At 40.6% G+C, this 18,595-nt stretch overlaps 11 protein-coding genes across 15 annotated transcripts; 5 read left to right on the forward strand and 6 right to left on the reverse strand.

Moving 5' to 3' along the window:
- The first annotated feature begins 578 nt into the window (after nucleotides 1-578).
- On the forward strand, nucleotides 579-1,346 carry LOC132790295 (uncharacterized). The gene is made up of 3 exons (XM_060798781.1): nucleotides 579-791; nucleotides 870-953; nucleotides 1,010-1,346. Exons 1-3 carry the CDS (start codon nucleotides 687-689, stop codon nucleotides 1,298-1,300), a joined length of 480 nt encoding a protein of 159 aa, XP_060654764.1. The 5' UTR covers nucleotides 579-686; the 3' UTR covers nucleotides 1,301-1,346.
- LOC132790294 (uncharacterized) lies at nucleotides 1,314-2,147 on the reverse strand. Its single transcript, XM_060798780.1, has 4 exons — nucleotides 1,898-2,147; nucleotides 1,734-1,837; nucleotides 1,530-1,680; nucleotides 1,314-1,467 (listed from the first exon to the last, which is right to left on the reverse strand). Exons 1-4 carry the CDS (start codon nucleotides 2,043-2,045, stop codon nucleotides 1,349-1,351), a joined length of 522 nt encoding a protein of 173 aa, XP_060654763.1. The 5' UTR covers nucleotides 2,046-2,147; the 3' UTR covers nucleotides 1,314-1,348.
- A 908-nt stretch (nucleotides 2,148-3,055) lies between these two features.
- LOC132792732 (formin-like protein 2) lies at nucleotides 3,056-3,465 on the forward strand. Its single transcript, XM_060802187.1, has 2 exons — nucleotides 3,056-3,194; nucleotides 3,247-3,465. Exons 1-2 carry the CDS (start codon nucleotides 3,131-3,133, stop codon nucleotides 3,411-3,413), a joined length of 231 nt encoding a protein of 76 aa, XP_060658170.1. The 5' UTR covers nucleotides 3,056-3,130; the 3' UTR covers nucleotides 3,414-3,465.
- A 198-nt stretch (nucleotides 3,466-3,663) lies between these two features.
- LOC132792730 (uncharacterized) lies at nucleotides 3,664-4,673 on the reverse strand. The gene is made up of 4 exons (XM_060802183.1): nucleotides 4,563-4,673; nucleotides 4,428-4,511; nucleotides 4,227-4,374; nucleotides 3,664-4,165 (listed from the first exon to the last, which is right to left on the reverse strand). The coding sequence occupies exons 1-4, from the start codon at nucleotides 4,671-4,673 to the stop codon at nucleotides 3,876-3,878; spliced, it is 633 nt and encodes a 210-aa protein (XP_060658166.1). The 3' UTR covers nucleotides 3,664-3,875.
- A 99-nt stretch (nucleotides 4,674-4,772) lies between these two features.
- On the reverse strand, nucleotides 4,773-5,548 carry LOC132792731 (uncharacterized). Of its 2 annotated transcripts, none has more exons than XM_060802185.1 (3): nucleotides 5,371-5,548; nucleotides 5,074-5,305; nucleotides 4,773-5,014 (listed from the first exon to the last, which is right to left on the reverse strand). In XM_060802185.1, exons 1-3 carry the CDS (start codon nucleotides 5,482-5,484, stop codon nucleotides 4,773-4,775), a joined length of 588 nt encoding a protein of 195 aa, XP_060658168.1. In that variant the 5' UTR covers nucleotides 5,485-5,548. The 2 variants fall into 2 exon arrangements, with proteins under 2 accessions (XP_060658168.1, XP_060658169.1); XM_060802186.1 differs by having other exon boundaries at nucleotides 5,074-5,318; nucleotides 5,371-5,462.
- Nucleotides 5,549-6,061: 513 nt separating this feature from the next.
- On the reverse strand, nucleotides 6,062-7,264 carry LOC132789910 (uncharacterized). 3 transcript variants are annotated; one of them, XM_060798241.1, is made up of 6 exons: nucleotides 7,247-7,264; nucleotides 7,015-7,192; nucleotides 6,877-6,960; nucleotides 6,675-6,822; nucleotides 6,369-6,615; nucleotides 6,062-6,316 (listed from the first exon to the last, which is right to left on the reverse strand). In XM_060798241.1, exons 2-6 carry the CDS (start codon nucleotides 7,171-7,173, stop codon nucleotides 6,145-6,147), a joined length of 810 nt encoding a protein of 269 aa, XP_060654224.1. In that variant the 5' UTR covers nucleotides 7,174-7,192; nucleotides 7,247-7,264; the 3' UTR covers nucleotides 6,062-6,144. The 3 variants fall into 3 exon arrangements, with proteins under 3 accessions (XP_060654224.1, XP_060654225.1, XP_060654226.1); XM_060798242.1 differs by lacking the exon at nucleotides 7,247-7,264 and having other exon boundaries at nucleotides 7,045-7,240; XM_060798243.1 differs by lacking the exon at nucleotides 7,015-7,192 and having other exon boundaries at nucleotides 6,064-6,316.
- A 6-nt stretch (nucleotides 7,265-7,270) lies between these two features.
- LOC132789911 (uncharacterized) lies at nucleotides 7,271-8,300 on the reverse strand. Its single transcript, XM_060798244.1, has 5 exons — nucleotides 8,001-8,300; nucleotides 7,860-7,943; nucleotides 7,649-7,796; nucleotides 7,461-7,592; nucleotides 7,271-7,387 (listed from the first exon to the last, which is right to left on the reverse strand). Exons 1-5 carry the CDS (start codon nucleotides 8,178-8,180, stop codon nucleotides 7,308-7,310), a joined length of 624 nt encoding a protein of 207 aa, XP_060654227.1. The 5' UTR covers nucleotides 8,181-8,300; the 3' UTR covers nucleotides 7,271-7,307.
- A 359-nt stretch (nucleotides 8,301-8,659) lies between these two features.
- Nucleotides 8,660-13,640, forward strand: LOC132793457 (chromosome transmission fidelity protein 8 homolog). Its single transcript, XM_060803387.1, has 3 exons — nucleotides 8,660-8,765; nucleotides 13,142-13,265; nucleotides 13,335-13,640. Exons 1-3 carry the CDS (start codon nucleotides 8,746-8,748, stop codon nucleotides 13,638-13,640), a joined length of 450 nt encoding a protein of 149 aa, XP_060659370.1. The 5' UTR covers nucleotides 8,660-8,745.
- Nucleotides 8,707-11,557, forward strand: LOC132793452 (general transcription and DNA repair factor IIH helicase subunit XPB). The gene is made up of 4 exons (XM_060803379.1): nucleotides 8,707-8,765; nucleotides 8,826-9,004; nucleotides 9,064-10,892; nucleotides 10,951-11,557. The coding sequence occupies exons 2-4, from the start codon at nucleotides 8,953-8,955 to the stop codon at nucleotides 11,491-11,493; spliced, it is 2,424 nt and encodes an 807-aa protein (XP_060659362.1). The 5' UTR covers nucleotides 8,707-8,765; nucleotides 8,826-8,952; the 3' UTR covers nucleotides 11,494-11,557.
- A 68-nt stretch (nucleotides 13,641-13,708) lies between the features above and the next one.
- On the reverse strand, nucleotides 13,709-16,898 carry LOC132793453 (histone-lysine N-methyltransferase E(z)). 2 transcript variants are annotated; one of them, XM_060803380.1, is made up of 8 exons: nucleotides 16,789-16,898; nucleotides 15,983-16,699; nucleotides 15,765-15,925; nucleotides 15,558-15,572; nucleotides 15,055-15,152; nucleotides 14,816-14,996; nucleotides 14,183-14,749; nucleotides 13,709-14,118 (listed from the first exon to the last, which is right to left on the reverse strand). In XM_060803380.1, exons 1-8 carry the CDS (start codon nucleotides 16,896-16,898, stop codon nucleotides 13,709-13,711), a joined length of 2,259 nt encoding a protein of 752 aa, XP_060659363.1. The 2 variants fall into 2 exon arrangements, with proteins under 2 accessions (XP_060659363.1, XP_060659364.1); XM_060803381.1 differs by lacking the exon at nucleotides 15,558-15,572.
- A 6-nt stretch (nucleotides 16,899-16,904) lies between these two features.
- LOC132793458 (nuclear envelope phosphatase-regulatory subunit 1 homolog) lies at nucleotides 16,905-18,002 on the forward strand. The gene is made up of 2 exons (XM_060803388.1): nucleotides 16,905-17,380; nucleotides 17,443-18,002. The coding sequence occupies exons 1-2, from the start codon at nucleotides 17,287-17,289 to the stop codon at nucleotides 17,736-17,738; spliced, it is 390 nt and encodes a 129-aa protein (XP_060659371.1). The 5' UTR covers nucleotides 16,905-17,286; the 3' UTR covers nucleotides 17,739-18,002.
- Nucleotides 18,003-18,595: the final 593 nt, after the last annotated feature.

The raw sequence follows: 18,595 nt of genomic DNA on the forward strand, positions 1-18,595 counted from the left end.
TATATTTCTTTTCGCACTTCTATGTGCTGTTGCATTGGCTGACCTAGGTAAGTACCTAGTAAGTACATTTTAATTTATTACAATTAATTATTTTTTCACTTTTAGACGCACCTCAGAACGACGATGCCGACGATGTAACTGCAACAGGCCGATCTCCTCCACCTCGTCCTCCATCTCCTCTAGGTCCTCGAAATCCTCCCCCCACCTAGACCTAACGGACCACCTGCACCTAACGGATGGGGCCGCTGATATACCACGAATTCAGACAATAAATGAATTTTATAATATATTATTCAAATAGTTTTTTTGTTATTCATGAAAGTCGTCAGTCTCGCACTGAAGCAGGGATAACAGCGGGAGACTCTGAAGGCAAACAAAGCTAACCAACAGGATACTAATCTAACCAATAGATGAACTGTTTGGTCCTTTTTTTTTGTATATAAATTAAAACTAATATTTTGTTTATTAAAACATTCGTCTATTGCATTTTCTAATTGAAACTAATACTATTAGTATCGGCTATTATATTGGGCACGGTCGATTTAAATTAAAGAATATATTCTAAACATTCTAAATAAAAAAAGTAGGCTGTTCACTTGCGGTCAGAGAGCAAAAACCATTTAAATTGAAATAGAGTGAATTGAAATAAATGAGCTGCAAATATATATTAGACCTTTTTACTCACAATGAGCGGCTTTATTAATTGTGCTGCTTACACAGCACTGGCACATGAAGGATGGGCTTCATTTTTAAAGATTCTGAATATGGTAAACTTTGCTAAATCTATGCAGGTAAGCATCTATCAATAGCCAATATTTGCTGCATATAAAATAAAATAAACAAAATATGAACTAATTTCCATATAATAGCTGGAGGTGCAGGCTCTTGTGGTTCTTTTTGGGTATATGATCAAATTGCTATGCTTCATTATACTGGCCTATGGCGTTATTACTGTATGTACTCAAGACAGTAGAATATCACAAAAATTAATCTTATTTAACCTACACAGCATAATATATTGTTTATCAGAATCTGGCTACTGATGTCCTATACTCTCATTGATTTGACCTCAATTTGTAAATGTTTTGCAAAATTATTTGAATATTTCTTTACCAACAAGTACCCCGACAAGTCAGAGTTCATACTCGAGATTAGAGACACATATTGTCCACTAATGGGTGAGGTGATGGCAAGGATTGGCATAATTTTGACAATTTACAGATACTATCAATCCCTGCAACCACCAGTAAAAATCCGCGGTCCTATTACATTTACTGAACCCCTGAGAATAGCCAAATAATAATATCCAATGATTTATATTTGCAAACTAGATAAATAATTTGTTTGTTTAAAATAAAAAATATGAAAAGCGCAATAATGGATGAATGTAATTCGATGCTCCATCACCTGAACTTGATAGGTTAATATAAATATTGTAGACTGCATAGACAAAACAAAACTCAATTGCTACAGGAATAAAGAAAAAATTAACTTGCGAATATATGTGGATTTTGAGTGCCATGACTTGCCCATTGTTAGTATTGATATTAAAATGTTGGTCAAGGCATCAATGGCATCGCCAGTGACCAACTCCCATAGCCACCAGAGCATAAATACTATATCCAACATAAGTCCCCCTAGACACCAGATCAGCCAGAAGATCAACAGCTGAGGTTTATTCTGCAAAACAGTTCTCAATTAATGCAGATGAATGATATCGAAAATCGACTTACCAAGAAAATGCCACAAATTAAAAGCACTGAAGCCAATATCCATATATTCAATAGAAACACATAGATCCACAACATTCGACGGCCAACTTCTTTGCCTTGGAATGCTGAAATGTATTGATTATTGCTGATCATGACTCTGTCAATTGTCGTTGCCAAATTCTTACTCATCTTCTTTGCCTGCTTGCTGGCAGTCTTGTTAACAGTGACCCTGCTACGCCACAGCATGCAAATGATCATCAGCTCAAAGAAGACAGCTCCAATAATATCCATAGTGCCAATAGCCAGACCAAAGCCATTTAAAGCGCTAACCATTGTGCTAACAAATACATATGTATATATTCTAATATTTTGTACGTTGTCTATATCTATTTAGATTTTTTGACAACGAAAACTTAAAGTTGAAACTGTTGAAAGAGATTTTATAGCTCGCAGGGGAATAATACTGTCTGCCTGTGTGGAAAAATGAGAGAGCGCGAAAAAAGTAAATTATATTTGACATCGGGGAAGTCACTCGATGTGAGTGGTCTGTGGCTGTGTGAGTGTGTGTGCGTGTGCGTGTGCGTGAGTGTGCTTAGTCGCCGCACGTATTTCATCAGTGCGGCATTATAAGTATATGCATACATATACATACACAAACATACACATAAGCATATAAGTATATGCAAATATGCACACACATTTTTTGCATAAATAGACAAGAGACACGCTGCCTGCCAAGTCAACGTCGAGCTCCCGAGCTTCGAACCCCGAGCTCCCCATGACTGGAAGCTCAAGGCTCAGGCTCGAAACTCGCGAGCTGCCAGTTTTCAGTTGCGAGTTGCTGTTTCCGTTTCCGTTTTATTTCATATACTTTATCTTACACATTTCTTTCGCAACTTTTCGTTGCTGTGCAAATTATTTTAAAAGGATTTTGTTTTAACATATATGTGTGCATATTAAATACTATTAAATTAAAGCGCATTTGACTGGCTAGACAGCCAAAAGACAATAAAAGCTGATAATGCACGCAAAGATCCCTGTTCACAGTGCTTCATCGAACACGTGGGAATACTCCCACTTACTAGGGATCTTAATTGCTTTGGCTGACAATTTGGATGTAGTACTATATCAATATACATAAAATAGCATTAGGTATATTTTAAGTATTTGTTCAATATATTAAAGCTACTCTTTCGATATATTAAATATCTTGTATTCTTTAAGTTCTAGTTGTTCATATAGTAGTTCTCGGATATTAATGATAGTCAACAATATACAATGCAATTTTCATTTGATTTACAACGTGTGAAGCGTTTCCAATTTCCAATTATTCTCACTTAAGGTGATTATATCAGAACTACGTCTGGCAAGAGGTATAAATAGACCGCGGATCTCCTAACAGATGATATCAGTTTAGAATGAAGTGGATTAAGTATATATTCCTTTTGGCACTTCTATGTGCTGTTGCATTGGCTGACCTAGGTAAGTGCCCAACATTTTAATTTATTACAATTAGTTATTGTTTCTTTTTTAGACGCTCCTGAGAGCGACGATGCCATATCTGAGGGCAACGATGCCGACGATGTAACTGCACGTGGACCTTTTTCTCCACCTTCTCCACCTCCTCCTCCTCGAACTCCTAGCCCAGCTAGACCTCCTAGCCCAGCAGGTCCACCCATGCCTAACGGATGGGGCCGCTGATATACCGCGAGTTAAAGCAATAAATTAATTTCATAAAATATTGTTCAAATCACTTCTTCCACGCCCACTAATTTCATTCTAATATCTCGGTGCGCCGTCTAGTTAAGCACACACACACAATTTGGCAGCCCTACACAACAATTTTTGACAAGCCAATCAAAGATCACTTGCAATGCCTTCAAATTGTGCAGAACTGTGGGATACAATTTTTAAATTAAAGCGCCAAATCAGTAGGTAAAATACCAGGCGAACATAAATCAACAGCAAGCAGAAATACATAAAATATTGAAAGATCCAGTTGAAAGATCTTGTCAATAACTTGCCAACATACGGAACAACAAACACTTGAAAAATGGAAATTTTACACTTCTTTAGGAACAACAAGAAAACCAAAAAGATTTTTCCGTTTCAACAACACATATAAAATATATACAACTGAACCTTTAACAATTCCTTAACATTTTAGTACTCTTCGCAGTTTCTTTTGAAGGCCGAGGTAGACGATTTGACACCACAAGTGTAAGGACTCCCCAAATGTCTGCTCTGCAGTATGTTGTGTCTGTAGGATTTAGAAGTTTTGCGGCTAAGCCTTTGATATTGTCTGCTATCATCAGGTTCCACCTGTGGCACAGTCTCCGAGTACGTCGGTGTGCAGGAACAATCGGGCGAGGAGCGTCTGTCAAGACACACATTGCAGCTGGACACCGTCAAATAGAACTGATAGATAATGAATGCAAAAATTGCTTCAACAACTGCAGCAAAGAGAATCACATCAATGAAAGTAAATTTTGTTAAGTTAACCGCACAGCTCACATAGGCCAAGACACAATATGAAACTATTGCGAACGACGCCAGACTGGAAAGTTGTGTGACTCATAAAGGCATACACAATCAGTATCGACTCAATCATTATTCCAAAACACGAGAACATTAACCAATATCGCACCATATCCGAATCACGCTATAAAGACACATTTTCTCAGAGTTCGCAGCTAGAGAAGTAGAGTAGCTTACCCTGTAGATACCCGAGATCAACAGCAGAATGAGGGTGATCCAAAAAACGCCAAAGCAAACGCAGAAAATTGTTAGCCAACTCAACTAAGAGAGACCTTTAAAAGATCAGCAATTCAAGGCGAATATGGAGCTTACATGATTTAAGATTAAACACAGGCTGAGCACAGCAAAAAGCACAGCACATAACAGATCAAAGATGGCAATTGCATAGGCACAGTAAAGTAGCGATTCTTCTTGCAGCACCATGACTCTTTTATTTCGGAGTAGAGATTTTTCAAGAAATTTGAAGAATTAAAGCTAAGCCTGCTTCTCATCAATTAATAAATGTAACGTTAAAATTACATTCTAGACTTGACCTCTGCGCAACTTGCGTGCCAGTTGTTTCAAAGCAGCTTTCTCCTCGCGCTTGTACATCTTCTTGAGTCGCTTGCGTTCCTTGCGTTTGGTGTTATCACTGCGCGAAGCATCTTTGACTTCCCGCTGATTGCAGCCACCTGTATACCTCCTGGCCACCGGTATCCATTGCTCGTGACTTATCATGTCCAAATAAAATACATAAATTATATACACGAAAGTCATTTCCACAGCTAAGTGAGAGTTTAAAAATGTAGCTCAAAAATTGCACGCTGCTGCAAAAGCATCTCACCCAATCCAACAAATGGCAGCACTGTAATCTTAACACCCTCCCAATTAATAGATATAGCCAGGGTTAAGCCATAAAGTAGCAATACGGCATCCAGCATAATTCCGAGACAGGTGAAGACCAGCCAGTATCGCACATAGGTTAAATTACGCTGATAGATGCCAACCAACAGCAACAGAATGATGAGCATCCACATCAGCGAGAAGATCAAGGCTGCCAGCGATGTCCAGTGATGCTATTCGTATTTACTTGGACCCAGTCACTTAACTTAACTCAAGTTCAAGCAATACAAGTACTTACGTGCTGAGCATAAAGCATTCCGGAGACACTAGCAAAGAGCACCGCTGAGATGAGATCCAGTAATGCAATCGCATAGCTGCAAATCACCAAATATCCATCCGACATGTTGTCCATGCTCGCCTAGCAAATGTTTCGGCAATTGTTGAAGCAAAGCGTAAACTTGGTCACTAAATCAAAGCTATAATGATGATAAGCACGTAGTTTCAATACAATCGAAGGTGTGGGTTGGCCCAAGTGGAGAGGTTGTTGGTTATGGTCAATGCTCATGCTGCTTGTTAATCAATGCCGTTTGATTGCCAAGCGGCTGCACAGTGGGGTGCATCTCCCTTAAATACGACTATACCAAATGAAATATTTATATTACACTGACATACATTTGTAATACATGCTTTCCGACATTCATCCCACTGTCCGTAGGCTGCGCATACTGGCGACAAGTGCCCTGTCCTTTGGCCATCTTTCATTTACGGCATTTGTTTTGTCAGCTGCCGCCTCATCGTCGCTTGGAGATTAGATTTTGCCCCATTGACAACGTGACTTTCCCAAGTCGCAGTTCACCAGGACAAGCAGCATACGAAAAAACGAAAAAACTATCTAACTCAATTATTATTATTGTTTGTGCTGGTGGATGCGGATTGATTTTTGGCATTGGCGTTAGTCCGTAAATTGAAATGGCCTGCAAATGCCATTGGGAATTTTCTGTCTTTTTATTTAAACATATTTTCTTATAAATGTTGGCAGATAAACGTAAAATATAATCTAAATATTTGGTTTTCATTTTTTTGAAGTTCTGCTTTTCTTGTTTTCATTATCTGTTTTTTGTTTCCTTTTACGTTTTATGGCTTTGTCGTTTTTCTTCGACTGGTTTATATCCTTTTCTTTTGGTTTTTGTGATTTCGAAGCACGACCTGATTTATCAGATGTTTCCAATTGGCTATTTCTTTGACTGAAAAATGAAATTATTTGAATTATTCTCTTTAGAAGGATTAAAACCTTACTCTTTGCCTTGCTCGGGCTCCGCAATTGATTCAGTTTTACTTAAACGTGTTTTCTCAATCTGATCAATGGACTCTAATTTACTCGACATTGATTTTCCTCTTCGTGACTGATCAATAGACAACAGCTCACTTGATCGATTTAGTTGAGATCCACGGATATGGCCATCCTCGGGTACATTGATGGTTGACGTAGATTTCATACTCAAACAATATTTATAAACCATGTAAATACAAAGCCATTCAATTACTGCAATATCAGGTCATTGCGTTAATTTTGTTATATTAAAAATATAATATTCATTTTACCAATGCCAACATAGAGAAACGTAAACTGTATAATTTTCATCCATGTTATATAGTCTGAAATGGAAATTGTCCAAATAAAGAAAAATACGTCCAGAATAACTCCAACAATCGAAAAACACAACCAAGCAATTATAAATGGTAGACGACTCTGTATAGCAATATTTTGTTAATCCACTTCAATACTTATATTGTTTATGCAAACCTTCCAAAGACCCATAAAAAGTAGTCCAACCATAAATATCCAAAATATAGAGCCCAGAAATGCAATGATTGAATACAAATTTACCTGCACGATTAGTTATAAGCGAACACGAAAAAAACTAATATAAATAATACAAACATTAGCTGCCAACAAAATAAATGACTGTACCAGAAAGTATAAGGATTGAATTAAATCGATTACAGCAATGGAATAACAAATTTTTAATAGGTGACTACAAATCGGAGTAAAAATATGCTCTTTAAGAGAAATGCTTTCCGACTTAACCAGATTGTCCATGTTAATATAATTTAATGTGCTGTTTTTTTCAGATAATAATTAAAATATATTTGAAGTAGCTAGAGATGCTTACTAGCATAAATTGAAATCCACAATATTTATAAACAACTATGACCCTATAAATTATGAAAAGTTTATTTTTTCTTCTTCACTGGTTTATTTTTCTTTGACTTCTCCGACTTCTTGCTGCTCTTTCTGGCTGACCTCTGGCTCTCTGCAAAGATGAAGCGTTTTAAGATACTTTCTTTCATGATTATACTTGTATATCTTATATTCATTTTTACTACCTCGGCATTCCTTTGCATTCAGATATTTCTTTCTCTGCCTTTTTGATCCTTTTTCCGGTTCATAAACTATACGACAGGGATCCATAACCAAGTAATATCTATAGACAAGATATATGCACAAACTCTCGATAACTGCAATTGAAGTGTTGTTAAAAGAGTAGACAAATCGGAAGTTACGTCTGACGTACATATTCCAATAAAAATAATAGAAAACTCCCTTAAATGATCCCAGTCTATGGACACTGAGGAAACAATTCCCCAAATTAGGAAGAGAGTATCCGCAATGAAACCAGCTATAGAGAAAATAAGCCAGGCTTTAACCAAGACGGGTCGACGCTATATTCCAAAATATTTCTTTTAAATTTTTCATTTAGAGAACTTATAAAATTCTATACGAACCTTACTAAGCCCCACAATCAGCAGTATGACGATTAGCACCCAGAATATAGTTCCCAAGAGCGCCAATGATGTATATAAGTTGAACTGCTGGTTAAGATATCAGAAAAAGCTTATAAATATTTAACTAGTAGAAATACTGACGCTTGTAACCAATGAAATAGTCGCTTGAAGTACGAAGAAGAGCGCATGGGCGAGATCGAATATTGCAATGATAAGACATATTCTTCCTAGATTATTTTCAAAGAATTTTGCAACAATGGATTCTCTTTTCAAGATTTTCTTTTTAGTTGATGATTTCTTGTTCTTCTTGGTTGCTGACATTTTTCAAGGTCCAATAGTGAATTTATTGTTATATTTCAGTAATAAAGGTGAGTACTAGAACAAGGCTTCGAAGATTTGAGTACTAAATTTCTAACAAAAGTAAATAAAATTCTATCCGGCGGACATTACGCAAGCAATTTAAAAAAAATGACGGTTGAGTAAAATTTTAATTGAATATGGTAACATCTAATCTTTATATATTGATGTGGCAACTCTTCGTCAAAGTAGTAATATTTGTAAGAATTTTAGAAATGTATATACCAATAACTATTATGGGTGTCTCACTATCTTAAGGTTAAATCACACATTTTTAAACACACTCCAACATATCTGTTAAATAAAAGGTAGATTTCTTTTTAGTATATTTGTTGTTATATATTTTTATATTTTTTAGTATATTATTTACGAATTCATATGGTATTTTATGGTATTTACTTTTTGGCGTTATCGGTATTTTCAGCGCAGTCGGTGTGGTCACGTCGTTGCTCATCTACATACATACGTGATAAAGTGTTTACAAGGTTCTAAAAACAGTAGATTTCAGTACATTTCTGTAATCAAAAGCATGCCCATCATTGTAAAAACGTAAGTAGTACTGCATTTATTAAAGTTATTTAGTAAAAATAATGTAAAATCGAGCTGAAGCTTGTACCATTGTCGTCATTATTCGCGCCTTTTCTTGATTGTGATTTGTTGTATTTCACAACACTGTGTAATCAGCTGTTTGTGCGCATAGCTGAAACAAAGTTTCGCCGAAGCGGACGTGCACAAAATGGGTCCGCCAAAGAAATCAAAAAAGGATCGCAGCGGCAGTGATAAATTTGGTAAGTATTAACTTAGTGTATTGCCTGCTAAGACTTAAAGGCAATTTCCAACAAAACAGCCAAGAAGCGCAGCGCTGAAGACGATGCCTACACGCAACTGGTGGATGACAATGACAGTATGGACAATGCCAGCGAATCGGACGGTGTGCCGGGTGCAGCGTCCAAAAACGCGGAGACCAACGACGAGAATATCAACACCGATGAGTACGGCGCGAAAGATTATCGTGCACAGATGCAACTTCGTCCCGATCACGGAAATCGCCCATTGTGGGTGGCGCCCAATGGACATGTGTTTCTCGAGTCCTTCTCACCGGTATACAAGCATGCCCATGACTTTCTCATTGCCATCTCGGAGCCAGTGTGTCGACCGGAGCATATACACGAGTACAAGCTAACCGCCTACAGTCTGTATGCTGCGGTGTCTGTAGGCCTCCAAACCCACGACATCGTTGAGTATCTGAAACGCTTGAGCAAGACGAGCATTCCTGAGGGTATCTTGGAGTTTATACGTCTCTGTACGCTCTCCTACGGCAAGGTGAAACTTGTGCTCAAGCACAATAAATACTTTATTGAGTCGCCACATCCGGAAGTGCTGCAAAAGCTGCTCAAAGATCCGGTCATCCAGAAATGTCGCTTAATACGGAGCGAAGGCGAGGGCGAAGGAGATGGCTTTATTCAGGGCACAATGGATGGCAAGGCCATCACACAATTCGGCACCAAGTTGCCACCAGCTAGCGACAAGCCCGAGGATGCGGGAGCCAGCACTTCCAGTGCCGCAGGAGCAGCAACGACAGAAGGTGCAGTTGCCATACCCGATGACATTACAGACTTCTACGAGAAAATCGATAAGGAGGAGGAGGATGAAGACGAGGCCAATCTCAAAACAGTTTCATTTGAAGTGGCCCAAGAAAAGATAGAAGTGATACAAAAGCGTTGCATCGAAATCGAGCATCCGCTGCTTGCTGAATACGATTTTCGCAATGATACCAACAATCCGGACATCAACATTGACCTCAAGCCAGCCGCTGTGCTGCGTCCATATCAGGAGAAGAGTCTGCGCAAGATGTTTGGCAATGGTCGCGCCCGCTCTGGTGTCATTGTGTTGCCTTGCGGTGCTGGAAAATCTCTTGTGGGTGTCACTGCCTGCTGCACAGTGCGCAAGCGTGCTTTGGTACTGTGCAACAGCGGCGTCTCGGTGGAGCAATGGAAGCAACAGTTCAAGATGTGGTCCACGGCAGATGACAGCATGATTTGTCGTTTCACTTCTGAGGCCAAGGACAAGCCCATGGGCTGCGGCATACTGGTGACCACATACTCTATGATAACGCACACACAGAAACGTTCCTGGGAGGCAGAGCAAACCATGCGTTGGCTTCAGGAGCAGGAGTGGGGCATCATGGTGCTCGACGAAGTACACACAATTCCCGCCAAGATGTTCCGACGCGTCCTGACCATTGTACAGTCGCATTGCAAGCTTGGCTTGACTGCGACATTGTTGCGTGAGGATGACAAAATTGCGGATCTAAATTTCCTGATTGGTCCCAAGCTGTATGAGGCCAATTGGTTGGAGCTACAAAAGAAGGGCTTCATTGCGCGGGTCCAGTGCGCCGAGGTGTGGTGTCCCATGTCGCCAGAGTTCTACCGCGAGTATCTGACCACCAAGACATCGAAAAAAATGCTGTTGTATGTGATGAACCCTTCGAAGTTTCGCAGCTGCCAGTTTCTGATCAAATACCATGAGCAGCGTGGCGACAAGACCATTGTTTTCTCGGACAATGTGTTTGCACTAAAGCACTACGCCATCAAGATGAACAAACCCTTCATCTATGGTCCCACATCCCAAAATGAACGTATTCAAATTTTGCAGAATTTCAAGTTCAATTCCAAGGTAATTTACTAGCTGCTTAACTCAAATGTTCCACTTATCTGACTCTCTACTTTTGTAGGTCAACACAATCTTTGTCTCCAAAGTGGCCGACACAAGTTTCGATTTGCCAGAGGCAAATGTATTGATTCAGATTTCGTCGCATGGCGGTTCGCGTCGTCAGGAAGCCCAGCGTTTGGGCCGTATTCTGCGTGCCAAAAAAGGCGCCATTGCTGAGGAGTATAATGCCTTCTTTTACACACTCGTCTCACAGGACACCATGGAGATGAGCTATTCCCGCAAGCGACAGCGTTTCCTTGTCAATCAGGGCTACAGCTACAAGGTTATCACACATCTCAAGGGCATGGATACCGAGGCGGATCTAATGTACGGAACACAGGAGGAACAGGGCCAGTTGCTGCAACTGGTGTTGTCCGCCTCCGACTTGGACTGCGAGGACGAAAAGATGCCTGGCGAGCCGGGTTATCGTCCAGGTGGCTCTGGCACCACCAGACGTCCTGGTGCACTTAGCTCCATGTCTGGCGGCGATGATGCCATCTACTATGAGCATCGTCGCAAGAACGTCGGCAGCGTACATCCATTGTTCAAGAAGTTTAGAGGTTAAGCGCATCCATTTTTGTATCCTTTGCTCAGTCGAATAAAAGTATGTCAGTGACAAGAGATTTGTTTTAATGCGGATTAGCATCGATTTCCTGTTGCGTTTGATAAATGCCCCAAAATTAAGTTCGCATAATTTCCGCGATCCTGCCACAAACCAAAAATGACACAAGTGACTGAAACCAAATATCCACTTTCTGCTCATTTCTGTTGGCCTGGTGCATCAGGTTAAGCGCATCCAAATTTGAATTTGGCGCCTAACAAAAAATAAAGATTTTTTGTAGCATACTTTGAGGGTGCACGAGGGGGTCGTGTTTAAAAAACAAGCTATATCTCGGTCATATCCTGCCGCATTTTCAAAGGACTTGTATTGCAATGCTCGCAAGGACCAACTCTATAGATTGGTATCAAAAAAAATTGTGGTCATCTAAGGATCCAACACTTGAAATTTTTCAGTCCTAGGGCCAAAGAAAACATGCGAAAATCGTAAAGTGCAGGATAACTGGAGAACCACAAGGACGATTGGAATGTCCTTTGGCATGACGGTAGATCTCATCAAAGGACTCCGTTTGACACAAGACCCGCAAGGATCAGACAGGATATGACTGAGATATACGAAATTTTCTGTATACAAAAAGGTCATTTTATCTCAGGTCCTGCAAGGATATTCGTCCTTTTGAGAGCACCAATCAGTTTGCCTTCCAAAGGATAATACTTGTGCCAAAGGACATCACGATCGTCCTTCAAATGTCCGAGATACAGTGGATTCTTGGCATTTTTTACCATTTTTCTATACTTGACCCTTTGAAAAATTTCAGGTGAAAATTACATGTTTTGTAGCATACTTTGAGGGTGCACGAGGGGGTTGTTTTTCAAAAACAAGCAATATCTCCGCCATATCCTGCCGCATTTTCAAAGGAGTTGTATTATAAGGATCGCAAAGACTAACTCTATCGATTGGCATCAAAAAAAATTGGGGTCATCTAAGGATCCAACACTTGAAATTTTTCAGTCCGAGGACCAAAGAAAACATGCGAAAATCGTAAAGTGCAGGATAACTGAAGAACCTCAAGGACGATTAGAATGTCCTTTGGCATGAGGGTAGATCTCATTGAATGACTCCGTTTGACATAGGACCCGCAAGGATCAGACAGGATATGACTGAGATATACGAACTTTTCTGTATACAAAAAGGTCATTTTATCTCAGGTCCTGCAAGGATATTCGTCCTTTTGAGTGCACCAATCAGTTTGCCTTCCAAAGGATAATACTTGTGCCAAAGGACATCACGATCGTCCTTCAAATGTCCGAGATACAGTGGATTCTTGGCATTTTTTACCATTTTTCTATACTTGACCCTTTGAAAAATTTCAGGTGAAAATTACATGTTTTGTAGCATACTTTGAGGGTGCACGAGGGGGTTGTTTTTCAAAAACAAGTTATATCTTGGTCATATCATGCCGTATTTTCAAAGGACTTGTATTGCAATGCTCGCAAGGACCAACTCTATCGATTGGCATCAAAAAATATTGGGGTCATCTAAGGATCCAACACTTGTAATTTTTAAGAAAATTGTTTATTGTTAAAATCATGTATTATATATAATCTATATTTCTCAAAAATTATTTAATTGATTACTTTCATGTTCTTTGCAGTCATAGCGCTGGCACTGGCGAGTGGGCGATCATCGAGCTGCAGGGCGATTTAGAGGTGCGCACCAATCAAAGTATGCACGATCAATTTATAGGGGACTTATATTACAACAAATACGGACAACCCGTAAGTTGTGCACCTTATTAAAGTCAAATACATGCATAAGCATATATGAAACGATGCTACTACTTTTAGATTCTAATAATAGGCCATCACATTTTGCAAGGACGTGAACAGAAGCTGGACAAACCTTTTGCGGTGCTGGAGAAGTCAAAGACAAATGAGGGACAGCAATTGTTGAATGCCACAAATGTAACGCTTGATGCTAGCACGTTGAATGCCACCGCTGGAGCTGAGCGGACCTTGCTTGATGATACCGTGGCCCTGGAGCACAAGAGTCGCCAACGAACCGAGTATACAGTGCGTGCTATTTGCACAAAGAAGCTGATCTTTAAATCTCGTCCTAAGCCAATTATAGCCAATGTGGCAAAGTCTGTGTAATGCAGTGTGTAGTTTGCGCAGACGATTCCCACATAGCGTAGCATAAGTGATAAATATAGTTGAGTAAATTAAACGATTTCCATCTCACGCTCTATGCCCACGAATTTCAACTGTTCGGTGGGTCCGTATCTGTAATCGAAGAAGAGCTCCTCGCCTGGCTGAATAGCACGCTTGGCAAATATGCCAATGCGATGATCCCCGGTTACCATCATAACCTTGGCATAGCAGTTGGGATTAATGGAATGATTGGCAAAGCGAATTTTGTTGCCTTTTCGCGTGGCATCCACAACGAAATCGTTGTTCAAATTGAACAGAAATGAGCACATGTATTTGTCGTACACCTTGCCACGACGATCGGCCTCATCCTGTGATATGATCTCGCCGCAATACTCTGATATGAATTCATTCTTTTGTGCGCCCTCCTTGAGGAATATGCCCCAGCCTGCAATGTCCGAGGGTGCCATCAGCAGATGCTTGTCTGTAAGTTGAAACAAAATTATTGCACATTACAATGACTACCATATAAAGTAGAAGACACTCACGTAATCCACGCTGCACGCACACATTCTTGCATGTTATTTTGGTGAGCTTGAATTGATCGGCGCCGCACGCCTGACACAAATCCGGATCACACTCTCGCACAGCCAAGTAGCAAGGACATTGTTTGGTGTTGCACTGCGCCTTGCAGCGGCAACCAGGGAAACGATTTTGACAATCACTGCTGCAATTGCAGAACTTCTCGCAAAAGTTCTGCGTCTGGATACACGAGCAGTTCATGTCGCAGGGACCGGCATGATCGCAGGGCGTGTAATTGTAGACGTGATTGGAGGACGAGTCCTTTTTCAGTTGGATCTTGCGACAGTGCAGCGACCAAAGACGCTGCTTCTTCTTCTTCTTGCGGGGCGGCGTAAAGTCCTGGCGCAAGTCTTCGAAACTAAACTCGGCTGCCTCCTTCTGGGCGAACTCATAGACCTGGCGACAAGTCTTTGTGAGCATATTGTGGGCGACAGCGCAGTAGTTCTTCAGATACACCTTGTGCAGGACACGAAAGAGCGCCTGATCGGCGCCAGTCCAGACGCACTGCGTACTTGTGATGTTCATCATGCCGGCTGGATCAAATAGAAAAAATAAAAACTTTATATAAAAACCTTCTCAGTTGCTAAGCAGTTGCTCACCCATAATGGAGTTGATCTCCGCACTATTGACAGCAATTCCGTTGTCCTTGCCATTTTCATGGTTAAAATCCTTGTTGCTAAACTGACTGTTGCTATCGTTGCTGTCCTCCGAGCTTGCCTCGTTACACGAATCAATAGGCGGCGTTTTGCTGTCTGCTGCTAACTTCTCCTTCATGCCGTCCTGCAATAGATACAACAATTTGTAACATGTTGATAGCCTCTAATGAATGTGTTCTTACAATCAGCATGTAGCATGAATTGCTGCAGGGCTCGGCGAAGGTCTTAAGCTCCGGATAACGACGCTTCTGTAGATTGGGTCCCGCATGTCCTTGTAGACCTGCGAAGGTAGAGTGGGAAATTACAGTAAAACTCAATTTCAAAGCGAATTCCGATAAGCATGACTATGAGACGCACGCGGTGGGAAGGAAAGGTTAGAGAGAATGAGGCAGATACGTTACTTAACAGTGGATGCAACATGGATGTTGAAGGCCAAAAGCCGCACGAAATGAGGTGAAAACACCAAGAAACAATTTTGAGTCAAGACATATTTTTGTTTTGCCAATTTTCCACAAACATTCAGTTATTTTATAGCATAAGTTATACATTAAAATAGCGATCGAGAGAAAAAGAGATTGATGATGATGTGGGGGAGCATGGCGACATTTTGTTGGGGCCTGGACGGCGGCAGCATGAGTGTGTGTGCGTGTGGTTATCGATAACAACAACTACAACAACGACTCACCCTGTACATGGTGACCTAAATTGCAGTTATTTTAATACAACATTTTTAAGAGGTATTTGTTTTTGTGTTTGTTTTGGACAATAGAAATTGTTTTGCAATAAATTTCCAAATAAAGAGAAAAAGCAAAAAACAAAACGATAAAGTTATTAAAGAGTAAACAACCCAGACTGGACGCTATGTCCCACAAAAAACTAGAGATCTACTTACGATGCAGAAAACAATCGTATTTAAAGCAGCGTCGACAGAACAGCGTATGGAAGGAATGCATTGTACGTTCACGGGAGACACTCTCCGCCTTAATGCCATCAATGTTGGGCGTGCATTCTTGTGGCCTTTCTGGGTCCTGATGTTCCGTGAGTTCAATATACCTAAAGGATGTCAATTTATTGCTTTAGCAAACATTTTCAATATTTAAAATAACTCACTTCTCTTTTAACTCTTGAGCAGTACCCTTATCCGGAAAGTTGGCGCTAATTGCTTGAAATATGATGGGTGCCGGAAATGGCAATTTCTCCTTGACATCCTCTACTTTGGGTTTGGTGTCGCCGTCGTTGACAGTCGTCTCAGTGACCAACATATCTTTCTTGGTGTCCACAAGATTAGTAGATGCAGTTTCAGCCGAGGATTCTTCAATCGCAGACGTTTCCTTCTTCTCATCATCCTCTTTAGCTTTGCTGATTGTAGGAGACTCTGATTTAACTGCAGTTGCAGTGACTACAGTTTCCTCGAGCTCTTTGCTATGCGAACGCATCAGAGCATGCACCAGCTCCACAAATATGGCATCATCCATAAACGACGGATCCTTGTCACCATGCACTTTGCCATCATAATTCTTGATCAATTCCTCAATGAACTTGCCATCCTTGTCGAGCACTTCGTCGCCCATGTAAGGAATATTGTGTAACACTGTTTCGTCCTCCACCATAAAATTCTGCTGCGTAGGCGCCCAAGTATACATCGTGGGAATCGGAGTGACTGCATTAATCACGCAGATGGGAACACGTTGAGGGCCACTTGTAGCGCCATTGTAGCTCGTGACTTCGGCCCGTTTCACGCAATCTACGTGGGGAGGATCATATGGTTTGGCCTGCCATACTTTCGACTCGCAATATAAATCCTGTACATTGTGATTATGCTCATCCCTGCGAAGTGCGAAAGAGACATAAAAAAAAATGCCAAACAATGAGGCGGCAATTTGCGTGGCTGGCTGTCTGTGTTTGATTTTATTTACCAATTCTTTATCCAGGCCTCTTTGATTTCATCGGCACGTTTGTAGCGCTTTTGCTGTCGGATTTTCATGTATTCTAACTTCACTACACGTTTCCATTCCTTGCTACTCATATTATTTAATTAAATTCTTTCGCACAGCACAATTTTTTCTGGCGGACTCGCGGCAGTGTTTAAAAATGCTCATAGGCATTATAGTGCTGAAAACCGTCGCAAAGATAATGTAGTTGAACAGCTGTTCTTTAACGCAAGCGCTATAGATTACGTTAATTATTTACGTTACGTTGTACAGAATTCTAAGTATTTTTCGGTATTCAATCGATGTTTTTCAAAAATATCGATACATCGATAGTGCTTCCGATGTCTTTCCACCTCTAATCAAAATAGGAAACAAAAACAAATCAAATGTGAAATCTTATCAAAATAAGGCAAAAATTACACATATAAGCTGGACAATTTTCAACACATCAAGACAGCCACGAGCATCGAGGAAATTGGCGCGATGGAACCATCAGCTTGTGAAGATCTAAAGGCATTCGAGCGGCGACTCACCGAAGTGGTTTCATCCTACAGGCCATCCACGCTCCGCTGGCGTCGTAAGAATTAAAATGCCGCATAACTAACCAATGTACTAATGCGTATCTTATCACAATTGCAGTTATACTATCCGCATTATCAGTGTGCACGGCAATAAGCGCTTGGTATTGGCTCAAAGATCCTCGGACTACAGTTGTGCCATTGACGGAATCATTATGGATACATCCGATCTTCACGGTGGCCACAGTCACGTTGATTGTGCTCTTCATACTGGGCATTCAGAAGCTGGTGGTCGCGCCACAGATAATCACGTCGCGCACACGCACTGTGCTCACAGACTTTGCCCTCGATCTGGAGCCACACACTGGCAAATTGATATTGAAGCCCCGCCAAAGCAATAACAACGGAAACACATGAGAACCTTATTGTTTGTGAGGCACCACATTGATCGATCGATTTAGTTAATAATTAACATAACTTAACAAACATTTAAAAGCCTTGCCCCCTAATGACGATGCATACTTCCAAGACGAGATGGCTTATTCGCATCGGAGAAAGAAAGAAAAAAATAAGAAACCAATTTAGTTTAATTCAATAATATACAATTACAATTAAAATCTTAAGTACGTGTACCTTTCATGATTTGGTTAAATTATATAGAAGCTCCTCCATTGTACAAAATGCCCTGTTCATAATCTTGTTCTATTGTTTTTTGTTTTGTTTACTATATTATTTAGTAATGGCGTTATTCATTGCGGCTGCCAAACAAAGCGACAAATAAATGACGTTCTTAATTGAAAGCTGGGCATTTAGTGTCCAAGTGTTTTGTCCCCCCATTAGTAGTTAATGAAAGGTGCCCTACAGAGCGGGTATAAATAGTTGAGGTTGCGACTGCAGAGGGCATCAGAAGCAGAAGCAGCTCACCAAGCAACCAAGTTCCAATGATGAAAGTTTTCCTATTTGCCGTTCTAATGCTGGGCATTGTCCTTAGCATGACCACAGGCAAGTTCATAAGAAATAGAAAGTTACTCTTCTAATCCCAATATATAACAGGTGAAATGCTGGCCGATGACACGGACTTAAAACTTCCTTCTCCTGGACAGCAGAGGTTTGTTCGCAGCCCAGGCACCATCCCAGTTGTCCACGAGCACGTGCACAAGGACGACCCCAAAGCCTGTTGCGGTTAAGCAGCTCGTCCACAGTCATTAGCCATCAACATGGCAAAGGTGTTTCTCATGGCTTTACCCAGCACCTCTAATTTTGAATAAAGCAGC

The sequence above is a fragment of the Drosophila nasuta genome, chromosome 3, assembly GCF_023558535.2.
Source record: "Drosophila nasuta strain 15112-1781.00 chromosome 3, ASM2355853v1, whole genome shotgun sequence".
Taxonomy (NCBI): Eukaryota; Metazoa; Arthropoda; class Insecta; order Diptera; family Drosophilidae; genus Drosophila; species Drosophila nasuta.

Excerpts from the sequence above, each read along its gene's own strand:
- LOC132790295 (XM_060798781.1), top strand. The coding sequence starts at position 687 with ATGAGCGGCTTTATTAATTGTGCTGCTTACACAGCACTGGCACATGAA. Across the intron at positions 792-869 it reads ACTTTGCTAAATCTATGCAG|CTGGAGGTGCAGGCTCTTGT; the intron begins GTAAGCATCTAT and ends TCCATATAATAG. Across the intron at positions 954-1,009 it reads TGGCCTATGGCGTTATTACT|CATAATATATTGTTTATCAG; the intron begins GTATGTACTCAA and ends TAACCTACACAG.
- LOC132790294 (XM_060798780.1), bottom strand. The coding sequence starts at position 2,045 with ATGGTTAGCGCTTTAAATGGCTTTGGTCTGGCTATTGGCACTATGGAT. Across the intron at positions 1,838-1,897 it reads CAAGCAGGCAAAGAAGATGA|CATTCCAAGGCAAAGAAGTT; the intron begins GTAAGAATTTGG and ends AATACATTTCAG. Across the intron at positions 1,681-1,733 it reads TAATTTGTGGCATTTTCTTG|AATAAACCTCAGCTGTTGAT; the intron begins GTAAGTCGATTT and ends ACTGTTTTGCAG.
- LOC132792732 (XM_060802187.1), top strand. The coding sequence starts at position 3,131 with ATGAAGTGGATTAAGTATATATTCCTTTTGGCACTTCTATGTGCTGTT. Across the intron at positions 3,195-3,246 it reads TGTTGCATTGGCTGACCTAG|ACGCTCCTGAGAGCGACGAT; the intron begins GTAAGTGCCCAA and ends TTTCTTTTTTAG.
- LOC132792730 (XM_060802183.1), bottom strand. The coding sequence starts at position 4,673 with ATGGTGCTGCAAGAAGAATCGCTACTTTACTGTGCCTATGCAATTGCC. Across the intron at positions 4,375-4,427 it reads TGATCTCGGGTATCTACAGG|CGTGATTCGGATATGGTGCG; the intron begins GTAAGCTACTCT and ends GTGTCTTTATAG. Across the intron at positions 4,166-4,226 it reads CATATTGTGTCTTGGCCTAT|TTGTTGAAGCAATTTTTGCA; the intron begins GTGAGCTGTGCG and ends TCTTTGCTGCAG.
- LOC132792731 (XM_060802185.1), bottom strand. The coding sequence starts at position 5,484 with ATGGACAACATGTCGGATGGATATTTGGTGATTTGCAGCTATGCGATT. Across the intron at positions 5,306-5,370 it reads GAATGCTTTATGCTCAGCAC|CATCACTGGACATCGCTGGC; the intron begins GTAAGTACTTGT and ends AAATACGAATAG. Across the intron at positions 5,015-5,073 it reads GCTGCCATTTGTTGGATTGG|CTGTGGAAATGACTTTCGTG; the intron begins GTGAGATGCTTT and ends ACTCTCACTTAG.
- LOC132789910 (XM_060798241.1), bottom strand. The coding sequence starts at position 7,173 with ATGGACAATCTGGTTAAGTCGGAAAGCATTTCTCTTAAAGAGCATATT. Across the intron at positions 6,823-6,876 it reads TTTTTATGGGTCTTTGGAAG|AGTCGTCTACCATTTATAAT; the intron begins GTTTGCATAAAC and ends ATTGCTATACAG. Across the intron at positions 6,317-6,368 it reads GAGCCCGAGCAAGGCAAAGA|TCAAAGAAATAGCCAATTGG; the intron begins GTAAGGTTTTAA and ends TTCATTTTTCAG.
- LOC132789911 (XM_060798244.1), bottom strand. The coding sequence starts at position 8,180 with ATGTCAGCAACCAAGAAGAACAAGAAATCATCAACTAAAAAGAAAATC. Across the intron at positions 7,797-7,859 it reads TGATTGTGGGGCTTAGTAAG|CGTCGACCCGTCTTGGTTAA; the intron begins GTTCGTATAGAA and ends TTTGGAATATAG. Across the intron at positions 7,593-7,648 it reads TATTATTTTTATTGGAATAT|TTATCGAGAGTTTGTGCATA; the intron begins GTACGTCAGACG and ends CTTCAATTGCAG.
- LOC132793457 (XM_060803387.1), top strand. The coding sequence starts at position 8,746 with ATGCCCATCATTGTAAAAAC. Across the intron at positions 8,766-13,141 it reads ATGCCCATCATTGTAAAAAC|TCATAGCGCTGGCACTGGCG; the intron begins GTAAGTAGTACT and ends TGTTCTTTGCAG. Across the intron at positions 13,266-13,334 it reads ACAACAAATACGGACAACCC|ATTCTAATAATAGGCCATCA; the intron begins GTAAGTTGTGCA and ends TACTACTTTTAG.
- LOC132793452 (XM_060803379.1), top strand. The coding sequence starts at position 8,953 with ATGGGTCCGCCAAAGAAATCAAAAAAGGATCGCAGCGGCAGTGATAAA. Across the intron at positions 9,005-9,063 it reads CAGCGGCAGTGATAAATTTG|CCAAGAAGCGCAGCGCTGAA; the intron begins GTAAGTATTAAC and ends CCAACAAAACAG. Across the intron at positions 10,893-10,950 it reads ATTTCAAGTTCAATTCCAAG|GTCAACACAATCTTTGTCTC; the intron begins GTAATTTACTAG and ends CTACTTTTGTAG.
- LOC132793453 (XM_060803380.1), bottom strand. The coding sequence starts at position 16,898 with ATGAGTAGCAAGGAATGGAAACGTGTAGTGAAGTTAGAATACATGAAA. Across the intron at positions 14,997-15,054 it reads ATTCATGCTACATGCTGATT|GACGGCATGAAGGAGAAGTT; the intron begins GTAAGAACACAT and ends TATCTATTGCAG. Across the intron at positions 14,750-14,815 it reads GGAGATCAACTCCATTATGG|CCGGCATGATGAACATCACA; the intron begins GTGAGCAACTGC and ends TATTTGATCCAG.
- LOC132793458 (XM_060803388.1), top strand. The coding sequence starts at position 17,287 with ATGGAACCATCAGCTTGTGAAGATCTAAAGGCATTCGAGCGGCGACTC. Across the intron at positions 17,381-17,442 it reads ATCCACGCTCCGCTGGCGTC|TTATACTATCCGCATTATCA; the intron begins GTAAGAATTAAA and ends TCACAATTGCAG.